We start from the raw sequence: 15,929 nt of genomic DNA on the forward strand, positions 1-15,929 counted from the left end.
AGTTTTTGTAAATTCAATGCATGCTTGCTAAATAAAAGTTTTTTTTGTTGTTGTTGTTTTTTTACAGAATCTTGGAGACCGATAGCCTCGTGGGCAGCATATAGAGCTCTTGTGATTCGGGCGACCCGAGTTAGAGTCCTGGCTCGTGGACTTTTCCCGATTTCATTTCCCCTTTCTCTCCCCACCTCGCTTCCTGTTCACTCTGTACTATCCTATCATAATAAAGGCAAAAATCGGCAAAAAAAAAAAATCTTGATTAGAAACACACCTTGGACCATTCTCCACCTTCCAGACGAGGCAGCAGACAGTCAGGGTTGGTGCAGGTCCTGTGGACTTCGGGTTTGGCTCCAGCGCACTCCTCGTCTCTCAACCTGTGGTAGCTTCCAGTAGCTAGTCTCTGTCTACAGTAAACCTTACGCCACTGCGTGCCTCTGCCGCACGAATGAGAGCACTGACCCGGAGACGAAACAAACACCAACAGAAACACAAACAAATCAACATCAGTCCTTCCCACATATGCTACAATCACAGAGAGCACAGCATGTGAGCGAATCCAATCACACAACAAAGGGCATAGAATTTAGTAGGGATGCTAGGGACATGTCCCTACCAATATCCAGTGACTACTGTATTGTCCCTAGCAATAATTTTTGATAAAACAACAAAAACATATTTATATGCAACCACAGATGGGCGCATCTGAAATGGGTCATACCATTGACATTACCTGAGAAGTCAAAGTAAATAAGTTAGAAAACTGCATGCATGTGTTTACAGTAGAGAAGCCAAATAAAGTTGCAAAGTCAGCAATAAAAATGATTTCACATCATGTTCCATAACCAAATTTTCTCAAAAACACATGCTCAATGAGAATAACATGTCCTTCAAAGTGTTTATGTGACTCTCTGGCACTTTCTGCTATTTTAATCAAATAAGCAAATTTAGACATAGTCTCTCCTTTTAATGTCATTGCTGTCTAGAAGAAACCATTGACATTCACACTGTCAGTCCAAATCTGATTATTTGTGTATCTGATTGGAAACCGATCTAAATGACTGGCTATCCACATTGTGTATCAAAACAGCTCAGATTTGTGTGTCCTGTGGCACTGAGAAAATCTTGTCTTACAATATGACAATAATGTGTAGCCGCAAAGCTGACTACTATGTCTAAAGAAGCAGAGGGAGAAATGTAGAGCTGTCAGACTGAAATGGATTTCCAGAAACTAGATTTGAATTGGATTTAAAGCTACATATGAATGTAGCTTGAAATGGATTTGTAAATATTGAATTGTGTGTGAGTGCTTGCCATTCACACATGCTACATATAATCAGATTCCAAGCAGATATGCAGAAAAATCAGTCTTTAGTCATTTTTATCTAAATTCACTGGGGTCTCTAACCTGTTGCCACTTCTCCGCCTCCCAGGATGGTGGACACGCCACCTGGTTGCAGGCTTGCAGTTCTGGAGGTCTTGTCTCCAGACAGTCTTTGCTGGACACCAGTTCAGTGCGATTTCCTGCCACAGACCTCACGCAGGACACGCCGCGCGTCTGTAGCCCCACACCACACGACACCGAACACTGGTTCCACACGCTCACCTCCCATCTGAAGAAAACACACAAACACACAGCTGATGTGCATTCACAAACCATGTTTGATGAAAGATTATACATTTTCATATAAACATGCACCGATGAATCATGCACAATAAGACCAAGAACATGCATTAAATTTTCATTCCATCCTTCATTTAATTCAAAAAGCCAAAAATATTCCTTACCACAATGAGCTAAACGTTTATGATTTAGCAGAATATTATTGTATGGATTTTGTAGGGTAATGCAAAACATGAAGTTACACTGCCATTGTCTTTGAACTTGCCATTTGCATTCCATGACAATCAAGATCGGACAGATCCATATGAAGCCGATCATATGGCTTAAGCGCTGGGCATTTCAAGTTTAAACAATACAGCCCATATAATCTGAGATAACAATCAAGCTTTCGTCCATAAACGTATGAACTATTGTAATATTCTGAGCCGAGGTACATAAAAAGCCACATGAAAGATATCAGCTCCAGTAAAGTCATTTATTCCATAATGCACTGCTCTAAAAAGCCAGCTGTCCTGCTTTTGTTGGCAAATGGTCAGTTAACAGGAAATCACATTATTTTCATCACATGTCCTTATTTTCAGAGCAGTCTGACAACCTACTAAGATTAAATCTGAATTTGGTCTTTGAACATAATCTAGGCCAGCGGGTTCAATTTTAGCTCCTTGTTAAGGAGCTGGATGAATCATAAGGTTTTTTATTCCACACTTGCTTTTGCACGCAACATCTCTCCTTGACAAACACATTTGGAGTTGAAAGAATTCATTAGTGGCGTTTGCTAAGGCAAGCATCACTGTTATTATTGTGCATGCTTATGGTTAACGAGGGTTGTGCTATTACTTCTTTATAAATGATCAGACTTACGTCTGGCAGTTTTGTGAACAGATTTTCGCCTGATAGACGATAAAAAGGTTAAAAAAATAAAATAAAATAAAAAGCCATAGACTTAACTGAAGTATAGAGATCAGAATATCATAGAGATTTGTGGACAGACATTTTTAGCACCTTAACAATCAATAACAGAACTTAAATAACATCTTTAATTACAATCTGTTCCTCACACAAAATTGTATGACATTAGAAAACTTGGAATATCACGCATGAGTCATATGAACTACTTTTTAGTGTGTTTTTTTAGACCTTGACAGCCGCTGTCATCAGTGTTGGGGGTGACGCATTACAAGTAACGCAAATTAGGTAATCAGATTACTTTTTTCAAGTAACTAGTAATGTAACGCATTACTTTTAAATTTAAAACAAAATATTTGAGTTGCTTTTTAATGCAAGTTACTTTGATTTCCCATATTTTGACTGACAGCTCTCCTGACCCCATGTTGAGAGAAATCATGAGTACTGTAAGTGTGTGAACGTGATTATTGTAGTTCTAGACTAAATGTGAACATGCATTTACTCACCTCACTTTCACAAAAACAGATTCAGTTTTCCTCAAAATGATTAAAAACAGTGAAATTCAAACTCTGAATATTATGCAAACCTGCAGTAATTAAATGTTAAATAACACAAATATACTTTATGTATTTAATCTCACTTTATTATTAATGTCTTTGCTGCTGACCTTTGAAAAGCCAGTTGAACCATACAAATAATCAAAAAAGACTTCAGATAAACATAACAGGTGAGAAAAAGTAACGCAAAAGTTACACATTACTTTCCGTAAAAAGTAATCAAGTAATGCAATTAGTTACTATTTTAGGGAGTAACTCAATGCTTTTAAAAGTAACTTTCCCCAACACTAGTTGTCACTATGAATTGTCATTGTATATAATAATAATAATAATAATAATAATAATAATAATAATGTGCTCCACAGGCAAAATATAACAGTATACAGGTTTGCAACTGAGAGCAAATAATGACAGTAATGTTTTTTGGTAAACTATTAATTTAAATGGAGGTAGTAACTCAAAGTAGATGAAGGAACATTTTTTATTTTAATTCTCATTATAACAATTATTCATAAAGCACTGTTTTTAAAATACACTACCGTTCAAAAGTTTGGGGTCAGTCATGTTTTATTTTTATTTTATTTTATTTTATTTTATTTTATTTTATTTTATTTTATTTTATTTTATTTTTTTTATTTTATTTTATTTTATTTATTTATTTATTTATTTATTTATTTATTTATTTATTTATTTATTTATTTATTTATTTATTTATTTATTTATATTTAAAAGAAGTATTCTTACTTAGCAAGGATCCAATAAATTGATCAAAAGTTTAAAAAAATATATAATAATAATAATAATAATAATAATAATAATAAAAAAACTTAGATTGTTACACAAATAAATAAATGCAGTTCTTTTGAATGTATGGTTTCCACAAAAGTATCAGCATAACCTTTTCAACATTGATGATAATCATAAATGTTTCTTGAGTATCAAATCATCATATTAGAATGATTTCTGAAGGATCATGTGACACTGAAGACTGGAGTAATGATGCTGAAAATTCAGCTTTGATCACAGGATATAAATTACATTTTACAATATATTCACATAGAAAATAGTTATTTTAAATGTAATAATATTTCACAGTATTACCGCCTTGGTGAACAGAAAAGACTTCTTTCAAAAGCATTTAAATAATCTTACAGACTCCAAACTATTGAATTTCATGCTTTGGACCCATAATTGAATTTTTGCATGGATAAAAATCCTAGCAAAAAAGTCCCACAGTACTTTCATATGGGGAAAAATTAGCTTATCGTTTCTCTGAAATAGTGCAATTTGCAACAAATACATTTTTAGACCGTACCTCGGAGGACATGGTTGAGGGTTACAGATGCGAAGCAAGGAAGGCACAACTTTGGAGTCGTTGCAGAACGTGTCATCAACAATTTCCTGTTTCAAGGTGCTCACACACCTGACAACAGCCATCTGTTTGCCTGCAACACAACACAGTGAGGAGCAAGGGTTTTGGCAGGGGAGTATTTAAGAGCTATATTTTTTTGTAGCCCAGGCTGATCACTATCTGCTCTCTTAGCAATTTTAGATTTCATGCTGATTTCATTTAATCTGGAAAGCTGGACATGTAAAAATCTAAATCAGTTCTTTAGTTGTAAGAAATTGTTATGTGCATTAAAGCTATTTGGGCAGTAAACACATTAGAGAGCTACTTTTCTTTAATGGGATTCATGGAGACTCACCAACAGCACATGATTCAGAGCAGGGAGTGAAGCCCATGTATTCCCAAGCATAATCATGCTGATCAGGGATCTGCTGGGGCCTCAGGGGCCGCCACGATGAGTCTGGAGATGCTAAACAGGGGCCTGAATCACAGGTCCTTTGTAAGGGAGGCTTGTCCTGGTCGCACTCTTCATCAGGAAGTTCGACTTCAGCTTGAGTGAAAGACAGCAGCACTTTACATTTCACCTGACGCCTTTGAACTCCCAGACCACAAGACACACTGCAGGCCGACCACGGACCCGGGATGAACCTGCACACACACACACACACACACACACACACACACACACACACACACACACACACAAAAACACAATGAGATTCTGAGCGTGATTTAAAAATATGCACATTCACAACCGGTTTACCAGGCTGAATCAAATCAAACCCTTTTATGGCAAGTCAGTGAAAGACTGAAATCTCCAAAACTACTTTACTTAAATTATGGGGGGAAAAAAAGAAAAAAGAAATAACTAAAATTTATTTTATGCCCCTTTTACAAGATGTAATATAAGTCTCTGGTGTCTCAAAAATGTGTCTGTGAAGTTTCAGCTCAAAATCCCCCACAGATCATTTATTATAGCTTGTCAAATTTGCCCCTATTTGGGTGTGAGCAAAAACACGCCGTTTTTGTGTGTCCCTTTAAATGCAAATGAGCTGCTGCTCCCGCCCCCTTTCCAGAAGAGGGCGGAGCTTTAACAGCTCAACAACAACAAAGCTGGAGAATCTCACGCAGCCAAAATGAGGATTGTCAGTAACGGTGTTCAGCCTTACATTGTTCAAACCGGAGTCGACACTGATGGAGAGACTCAGGAAGAAGTTACAACTTTTAGAATGAAACTGGACGTTTCTGAATGGTTAGTGGATAAATGTATGTAGCTGCTGTGGAGTTGATTCAACTCATCCACTAGCATGTGCCGTCATGTTCATCTTTTGTGCAAATCCAGTGTTGAATTGACCCTCGTTTGTGAAGCAGTCCGTATATAAGACTTTACTGAGATCCTTCGGCACATTTCCTTCCGGCTCATTTAGGGCGGGGTCTATGCAAATAGGGCAGATCGCCACCAGCCATGGGCTTACGTAAGAGTAGGGGGAAATCTGGAACTATTTGTTTGGAGAGTTCATGATTTTTGGGGATTATAAATTACCATTATAGGCTGGTTGTTTACACACACTGTAAACTAACATCTGTGATCAAACACCTTATAAAAGTGAATTTTGCATAATAGGTCTCCTTTAAGATAGCTATGTTTCACTAATTGAGATTGCTTTGTGGGAAAAGTAAAGACTGTTAAACTTAAAACACTCTAAACCTTCAAACAATAAACCCAAGTACCATAATAGCTATAATAACAACGAAAACAAAAGTGATTTCAAAATAATAGCAAGTTATATTAATAAATGTAGCATTAACATGAACCAAAAGACTTTGATATTTAAGAGTAAACCACACTTAAAATAAACGTGATCATTAAAAATAGATGTGGCAGTGTCTCCTAATGAACCACAGAATGATTTTTCCATATTTGTGGCGAGTGGAAAATTACCCTTTTGGAAAATATTGTTTGAAATTCACAGCTCGCGTGATCTGTGTGTAATTGGATTCGGGAATACAAGTACAACGTTTTTTACCACCAATGCATTAAACCTGAGGACTGAGCTGAACATGCAGCGCCTTTGTGTACACTTCGTCCTGCTATCATTAAATGCAGCTAAAAGACAAATGAAACACTGGTGCAGCACATATCTGTAAAAGTATTTAAGTATTGTGGAAATGCGTTCGCCCGGAGTGGGTGTCAATGCACACCTCACGCCGCCCACTGTCTAAACACTTTCCAGGCTTAAGGAATTAAAGTTTATGAGATCTGTAATTCCACATAAGCCCCAAACATGTCATGTTTGGACTAATGTAGGGGTGTCATTCAGGGAATTTTATGATGTCAGAACACCTCATGTGATTGAGAAAACAGGCTTGTGTTTTTCAGGGTGATGAGAGTTAGTGAGTGCACATGCACAAGTGTATACAGCACATTTTCGGTAATGCTTTTAAAATGTCTGCTATAACGTCCCTCGCGGCAATGCTGAAAACGCAACACGTACTCATGTTGCTTTATGAATTGTGTTCTGACACACTTTGAATGAAACGGCACATTAAATCAAACTTGCGTAGGTAGTAAAAAAATGTCACTGTAATTAAATACGACTATGTTTAGAAATTAGTCATGGTGAATCATTCAAAACGAGAAAAGTTATACAAAAAGTTGAGATGACTGGAGAAAAGTTTTGCTTGGTACATGAAACACAACTAGGGTCATTAAAGGGTTAGTTCACCAAAAAATGAAAATTATGTCATTGATTTCTCACTCGCATGTTCATCTTCAGAACACAAATTAAGATATTTTTGATAAAATCTGTTGGCTCATTGAGGCCTGCATCGCCAGCAATAACACTCCCTTTTTCTTTTTTTTTGCTATTTTGTGTTTATTTTGATCTTTCATTTCAGTACAATCACAACACAATATATTTCAGTTTACATAATGCTCATTACGATCACAAAATGTTTTAACAAATGCAGTTATGAACAATTACTTGCTGTGTTTTAGTATGATTTGTACTTTAGGTTTGTTCGATTATTTCAAAATATAATTTCTTTTCCTTTTTTACAATTATTTATAAAAAAAAAAAAAAAAAAAAAAAAAAAAAAAAAAAACAACAAGGGCAAAAAAAATAAAAATAAATAAAAATAAAGAAATAAAGAAAAATAAAAATAGAAACTATATACATCCAGGGAAAGAACATGTTTCTTAGTTAAACTCAATCCTTAACAACCTCAGGTGACTTATTCTATTCTCAAATGACTTATGGTAATGATTATTACATACATATACAAACATATATTATTAACATATACATTATATATTAATCTTGATCTATTTAAGTATAGAAGCAAAATCTGATCTTCTTTCGGATACATATGCAACCCAATTCCTCCACTTTTCTAGAAAAACATCTCTCTTTAAGTTAACAAAAAAGGTAATCTTTTCCATCATATAAATTTCAATGGTCACATCTATCCAGTCATCTAATGTCGGTCTCTCTTGTTGCAGCCATTTGCGAGTGATTGCCTTCTTACTGGCTGCTAAGAGGAACACTCCCTTTTTCAATGACCAGAAAGCTACTAAAAACATATTTAAAACAGATCATGTGACTACAGTGGTTCAACCTTAATGCTATGAAGTGACGAGAATACTTTTTGTGCGCCAAAAATAACAAAATAGCGGCTTTATTCCACAATATCTAGTGATGGACGATTTCAAAACGCTGCTTCATGAAGCTTTCGAAGCTTTACAAATCTTTAGTTTTTGAATCAATGGTTCAGAATGCCAAAATTACATGATTTCAGTAAACAAGGCTTTGTTACATTACGTGTTTTAAAACTTAAATAGTTCCCGTGACTTTGCCAGTTTGATACGCGCTTCGAACCACTGAATCGAAACAAAAGATTCGTAAAGCTTCGAAGCTTCATGCAGCAACGTCATTACACCTTTTGAGGTCCATGTGACTACAGTGGTTCAACCTTAATGTTATGAAGCGACGAGAATACTTTTTGTGTGCAAAACCAAAACAAAAATAACAACAATTTCATTATTACATATTAAATATAACTTATTCAGGTTATTCAGGTATTATTCAGGCACCAACTCCTGCGAGGACTTCAGAAGACGCTATCATCTGGATCAACATGCACATTGCACAATTACTATATCCTAATTATTGTTAATGTAATTCACTTTTCCAGGAGCTCATTGCTTCTACGTTCAGTTAAACTGCTAACAGTGATTGTAAAATTAATTGCCTAAATTATTACATTATTTGCTAACTGCATTCTTTAAATTGTGATGTTGACATGCATTCTCTGTAAAGCTGCTTTGAAATGATATGTATTGTGAAAAGCGCTATACAAATAAATGTGAATTGAACTGAATTGAATTGATTATTCGGGAAGCTAGCATGTCAACATTTTTACTAAGTTGCTCAATAATTACAATGTTGCTCCACCATGATAGTAGATGAACTGAAAGAGAAAAACGACTATAGAAAAAGAGCGTTTACACTTACGCTCGCTATAGCGCCCCTTGGCAACACTGAGAAATGCAACTCATGTTCATTCTGACATTTTGGAACGCAATGAAATTGAGCTTTTTTTGTTACAAGTGTCGCCGTTCATGTGATTGCATTATGTTTTGTGCCTGTTTCCCTAGGAAGAAATATGTGATCATATGTGGGTGCGTCTATGAGAGCGTGTATATCAGTGAACAGCACTCGGGAGGGTTCTAATCTCAGGATTAGAGTTCAGGAAGACAACAGTCCTTCCTCAGTGGGTCTCCTCCACTTTTATCAAAGCAGGGATAAGATGTGGCGTGAGACTCCTCAACTACATCCAACCCACAAAATCCAGCCACCCAAATCACAGAGGCAAGCGTCCAGCCGTGAATTCCACAGCAAAGTGGAATGGGGTCACTTTGAGATAGGGACGAGTACTGAACCCTGGTGCACGCCACCTTAGATCACCCTAAATTTAGTTACTCGAGTGACGGAGCAGAATGTAAAAGAAGTGCTGCTATCACTGAGTGATATACTCCGCTCAAGGGTGTAATTCAAGAAGGGTTTGCAGACAAACGGTAGATCTTAACCACCCCCCTCCCCCCAAATGCATGCATATGAACTGAAGCGTTTGTCAATGGCTCTTCTGTAAACTCTTAAACACTTTCACCCCTCATTCTTCTTGTTTTATGAGTCTCTGTGATAGATGCCTTTGGTAGACCGCAGAGAGCGGTGGCTGTGTGGATGCTGGCAGCCCACAGTTTGCGGCTTTCAGTGGGGGTAGCGGGGGTCCATCAAGCTCCCCTGCCAACTATTAACAGGGGTATCATTTCAGAGACAGGGAGGGGGAAAAACTCTAATAATACCACAACAGGGGGCGGGAATGGCCCGTGGGGCCTTGTTGAAGTAATGAAAGGAAACTGGACACATAGAGGTCAGAACGCAGACACCCTAACTCTGGTTTCAGTGGCCGTTTTATTCGGATGAAGAACCAGCTAATGAAGCCTGCTTCTTGTCGAGTTCTGGTTGAATGGAGCTGGGTAAAATACATTTTTACTAACGCTGTGTAAAAAGAACAGTCCCAGCCTGAGGTCACCAGAAATCCTGAGTAACAGGTGAAAGGATTCAACTCTACAGGTCGAGAATACTTCAGAATAAAGAAAAAAATATATGACTGTACTGAGTTGCAATGCACAGAATGTGGCGAGACTGTCTTGGGATACCTGAGGATTCACGGTTCAGTGGATTATTGGTTATAAAAGAGAAAAGACTGATTTATATGTTTATTCAGACACTTGTAGCTAGGCCCAGACGGAATCTGCAGACTTTTTCCGCATTTTCTGTACTGATTCTCTGGAAAATTCTGCAGAATTATGCACAATGGGTTTAAACAAGGTAAAATGTGTTAAACTGAACTTAAAAGTTTACTAGTATGCTATATATAGTTTTAAATAGCTGAAAGCAAAATCAACTTAACCAAAACAGCAAAACAAACATCTTTGTGAATGATGAACATTTAAACTGTGTGGAAATTTACAGAACTATTCCATGTGAGCTTGCTTTTAACTGACTGAATGCTGAGGATGAAGCCTGGGATTCACAGGGGTTTCTGTTAGTTTTGTAGAGTTATCATTGTGTTGAAGAGTAGAGCCTGTGTTTAGGTAGAGGATGGGCTGCAAAACTTTTAAAGGGTTAGTTCACCAAAAAAATGAAAATATTGTCATTTATTACTCACCCTCATGTCGTTCCACACCCGTAAGACCTTCGTTCATCTTCAGAACACAAATTAAGATATTTTGATAAAATCTGATGGCTCAGTGAGGCCTCTATTGAGAGCAAAGCCATTGAAAATCTCAAGATTAATAAAGGTACTAAAAACATATTTGAAAGAGTTCACTGGTTCTTAATATTATATATATATATATATATATATATATATATATATATATATATATATATATATATATATATATATATATATATAATATCTTAATATTATAAAGCGACGAAAATACTTTGTGTGTGCCAAAAAAACAAAATAACTACTTTTCAACAATATAGTGATGGGCAGAATTCAAAACACTGCTTTGGAGCTTTACGAATCGAATCAGTGATGATTCGTAATGCAGTGTTTTGAATTTGGCCCATCACTATATTGTTGAAAAACCGTTATTTTGTATTATTCTCGTCAAACATATTCTCGTCGCTTTATAATAATAATAAGATAGAACCAGTGAACTCACATGAACTGATTCAAATATGTTTTTGGTACCTTTATGGATCTTGATGAGCCATCGGATTTCATCAAAATATCTTAATTTGTGTTCTGAAGATGAACGAAGGTCTTACGGGTGTGGAACGACATGAGGGTGAGTAATAAATGACATTATTTTCATTTTTGGGTGAACTAACCCTTTAAGATCATACATATAAGTGTTATTGATTATATACATGCAAGTATATAATGACAGTCTCTTTGATTGTTATAATAGCATGTGTTATTTGCTATCTAACCAAGATCTGAATGCTTCGGAAGGACTTTATTAACCCTCCGGAGCCATGTGGAGTATGTTTATGATGGATGGATGCATTTTCTTCAGCTCATTCTCATTGATCCCGTTCCCTGCCATTATAAAGCTTGGATGCATCAGGATATTTATTAATATAACTCAGATTGTGTTCATCAGAAAGAAGAAAGTCATATACACTTAGGATGGCTTGAGGGTGACTAAAGCTTTAGGTAATTTTGATTTTAAAGTGAACTAATCCTTTAAATGTTTTGAGGTAATAAGTTTCCTCAAATGTTTTGAGTATTCTAAACTTATTGAATATTGACAAACCAGTTCAAATGCACTGTGAATCCCCCAAACCTAGAGAAAGGCAGCAATAGTGTTAGTGACCATTTGATGTACAGTATATAAAAAAAAGACTCACGTTGGGTATTCCAAGGCTACTTTGGATTCTTCCAGCTCTTGCGCCTGTTTTAACCAGGGCAGCTTGGCTTCAACAGGTTGGTTCTCTGTGAAAGCAACAAACAAACACACACACAAACACATAAATATTAATAAACATTTCTGTTCAAACTAGTAAGCCTGCGTACCTCCAAACACAGATTTAGCTCAGCCTGACGTGCATCGGCTTTCTCTTGTGCCTCGTATTGCAAAAGGGCCGAGCGGACTTTCAGTCACACCCTGTCTGTTGAATCAACAGAACTTTGAGAGAACGGATCAAACAGTGGCAAGCTGGCCTTAGCATCAGCCATCCCCTGTGCTTCGGCATCAGCTCCTCATCATCCACGAGACTTGCCACAGCAACATCACCCGCACCTTCACTCCCACTAGACTCACCATCTACAGTATTTGACATAGGAAGAACATTTAGCTCACAAAGACACTGTAACAATTTACTCTTTATGTCTCTCTTAAGACCCTGTTTGCTAACAATAATCTTATAGTGGTCAGCTATCAGCAATAAATCTTGCTTCCTACACGAATTAATCTGCTCTAATGAGGGCTTAGAAACAAAATTCTGCAAATTAAACATAATGCACAATAAGCAAATGAACACTACAATACCTCTCCGCATGGGTACGCCACCAGAAATCACACCAGCACACGCACACACAAATGATCACAATTATAAAGTTATTCGGGACTGATCAATCCCGGACGAGCCCCCATTAAATGTTACGTGCCACCAGCACACGCACACACAAATGATCACAATTATAAAGTTATTCGGGACTGATCAATCCCGGACGAGCCCCCATTAAATGTTACGTGCCACCAGCACACGCACACACAAATGATCACAATTATAAAGTAATTCGGGACTGGTCAATCCCGGACGAGCCCCCATTAAATGTTAACCCTTCTAACCCTAGACCAAAATTAGGAAGTTGTAACATTTAACTCATATTACAAACAGAGCATTTAGACTCATAAATAACCATAACCTGTTGACAAACATGAAAATTACCACGTCTAGTCCTAGTAAAAACACAAAAGAAGGCCAGCTTTTTATAGTATGAATTTCCATACCGGTCTAAGCTGGTTTAAGTTTGTTACCAGCAAAACATGCTTATTAAGCTAGTTAAAAAGTCTGATGGGAACACTAGCACACCAGCATCCATTACAAAACATAAGCTGCTCTTTTGCACAGGGAATGTGACACTAGCCAAACACTGAATGTAAGCTCAAATGTTAAGTTTTTGAGGTTCAAAACTCTAAAAAGTGGTGCTTGGATACTAATCAGAGGTGATTAGTTGAGGGTGGTGTGTAATAAATATCATAGATCTGGGCTGGTAACCAAAAGGTTACAGGTTCAAACCCTGTAAGTGGTGATCCACAAACTATCACCCATTGTACTCTTGAGCAAGATGCACAACCTCAGGTTTCTCTGAGGAGGATTGTCCCTGTATTAAGTGTTCTGTAAACTGTTTTGGATGAAAGTGTGAGATAAAAGATGAAGAAAAGATAAAGTAAGCCAAGTCAGTGTAAGATCAGTGCTGAGGGACACTCAAATTTCACCTAAAACCCTTCCTGCTATGAACATCTGTAGGACCATCACTGGGTCATGTGTCTTACTGAAGGTTACAGAGCCAGTTTGAACCCGGCTGCTTCTCCTCCATCCCCCAACCCAAACACAGCTAATAAAGCTCAACATAAATCTCCATGTGACAACCAAATATTTATGCAAGCAGCCATTTATTGATCTGGGACTGGATTATCACAGCTGTTGGTGACTGTGGGATAGCAGTAAAGAGCGTGCCGAGGGCTCAGGGTTTGGCTCTTCGGTCGGGGTTTCTGGGTTTCTCTGATGGCAGACATCCTCACAATTGGTGTGTGGGAAGGTCTAGATGAAATAGCAGGCAATGGAGCCTCAGTCATTTCAACCCACTGAGTTTTTACAAGCATGTCAGGCTCGACCTACGTGTGGAATTGATTGATATGAAGAGAATTATTGGTGGAAAAAAGCGTACAGATGTTTAAGGTTTCTTGAATTTTGGCATTGTTGAGTAGCTGATATTACATTTAAAGGAATATGCTACCGTTCAAAAGGTATGCTTTATTTGCAATGCTTTTTAAAGAAGTCTCTTGCGCACCAAGGCTACATTTATTTAATCAAAAATACGGTAAAACAGTATTAGTGTGAAATTTTATTACGTTTTAAAATAACAGTTTTCTGTTTCAATATATTTTAAAATGTAATGTATTCCTGTCATGGCAAAGCCGAATTTCCATTTTTCAGTGTCATGCGATCCTTCAGAAATCATTTTAATATGCTGATTTGCACATGCATATTAATGAACAAAGTTAAAAAGATCAACATTTATTTCAAATAGAAATCTTTTGTAACATTATCAATGTCTTTACTGTCACTTTTGATCAATTTAATGCGTCCTTGCCGAATAGAAGCATTAATAAAAAAATAAAAACGTACTGACTCCAATCATTAGTTCAGTGAAACTCAAAAAGGAGAATTCTGAATAATCTTCAAGCTGCTCTCTAGATTTGAAACGACATGATGGTGAACTATTTTGGGGTGAATTATTCCTTCAATGAAAATTTGGAGGATTTAAGCAAAGCTTGTAAATGTAAAACACGTGTGAGGAGGAAAGTGTTAGACGTCTAGATGACAAACACCTCCTGTTATGTGGCAAAATCGTGCTTGAACTCACATGTCTTCTGTCTCAAATAAGGGAGTTTGATTCATGAGCAGACGGGACTATGTTTGGCATGACTTGGAATGAAAAAAAGTACATTTTATTCATGTACTCAGACAAATCACTTGAACTAATTACACAAGACTTCATGAAAAGCGTGTCTTGCCAAAAAGACGTAACATTTTAAGTGAGAAAAGACGTGGTCGCACGGAGAGACAAAGATGAAAATGTTATTGAAAAGAAGTAGCCTTTTCAGAGTTCTCAGTTGTTTAGGAAAATAAAATAAAATAAAATAAAATAAAATAAAATAAAATAAAATAAAATAAAATAAAATAAAATAAAATAAAATAAAATGATGGTTTTATTTTGAATAATGAATTGTGAAAAATGTCTACTGAATGCATTATGGATAGGGATGTGTTTGTATTATTTGTGTGAATGTTAAAGCAAGAACGAGAAATGTAAAAACAAGAAATATAAAATTATATATCAAATGCGATTTCATTTTTCATGCTTCTTTCCTGCGTGAAAGACAGAGAAAGATACTGAAAGCAATAGAGATCTGACAGGAAAATAATGTGACAGACAGGGAGAAGTCTCAGTTATTAATTAACTCAACAGCAAGAAACAGCTCTAAAGCACACCGTGACTGACTCTCGATGAGCTCAGAGTGTCTGTCTGCACTTATGGAGAATTTCATATTCAGATCACACGTTATTGCATGAGCGTCTGTCTGTGGCACACTCCACTCTCCTCTCTGACAGCTGCAGGCACTGACTGCTCCCTAATGGAGACCACTTTGGCTGTGTTCCAAAGTCTGTTGAGCTTCCTCACTGCCAACTGCATCCTAAACTGAGACAGAACCTCATTACTGAGCATTTTGGAAGACTCTAGACAGACAGCAATTCTGTATCTCATTCAAATACAAATTACATTTATGATAAACGATTAATCTTTTCAGTCCACATTCTTTGTGATAGATACATGCAATGCTAAAAACTATTTTTTTTTTTTACAGAGCAGCATAATTTTACCACTAGGTTTTGGAACAGAGACTTCCGATTTAAATGCTTCTCTGAAACAAATAAGTTCTAAAAGTATTTTAATCATATCAGTGTTTTAATGTTAGTTTTCATTAGTAGTTGAATGGCGCTCAACAGTGACTGCTCACTTTATCAGCGGCCTTGGCTCCAGATTTATTACCCATTTATTTTTTTTGAAGGCAGAACATTCCACAGGAAAAAGTTCAAAGCCTTGAACGAAACTAACCAGCTACAATGAATCACAATATTACACTGTTTAAATCGGGGGAGTAATTGTGAGAGAAATAAGGCAA

General features: G+C 36.7%; 1 protein-coding gene across 3 annotated transcripts in view; it reads right to left on the minus strand.

Moving 5' to 3' along the window:
• Positions 1-15,929, minus strand: part of adamtsl3 (ADAMTS-like 3) — a 231,238-nt gene that overhangs the window by 45,982 nt on the left and 169,327 nt on the right. For all 3 annotated transcript variants that reach the window (XM_067401094.1, XM_067401093.1, XM_067401091.1), the window contains 5 exons: positions 11,863-11,947; positions 4,788-5,077; positions 4,397-4,526; positions 1,403-1,607; positions 269-451 (listed from right to left, as the gene is read on the minus strand). In XM_067401094.1, coding sequence (XP_067257195.1) covers positions 269-451; positions 1,403-1,607; positions 4,397-4,526; positions 4,788-5,077; positions 11,863-11,947 — 893 coding nt within the window. The remainder of the gene's footprint in view (positions 1-268; positions 452-1,402; positions 1,608-4,396; positions 4,527-4,787; positions 5,078-11,862; positions 11,948-15,929) is intronic.

The sequence above is a fragment of the Chanodichthys erythropterus genome, chromosome 11, assembly GCF_024489055.1.
Source record: "Chanodichthys erythropterus isolate Z2021 chromosome 11, ASM2448905v1, whole genome shotgun sequence".
Taxonomy (NCBI): domain Eukaryota; kingdom Metazoa; phylum Chordata; class Actinopteri; order Cypriniformes; family Xenocyprididae; genus Chanodichthys; species Chanodichthys erythropterus.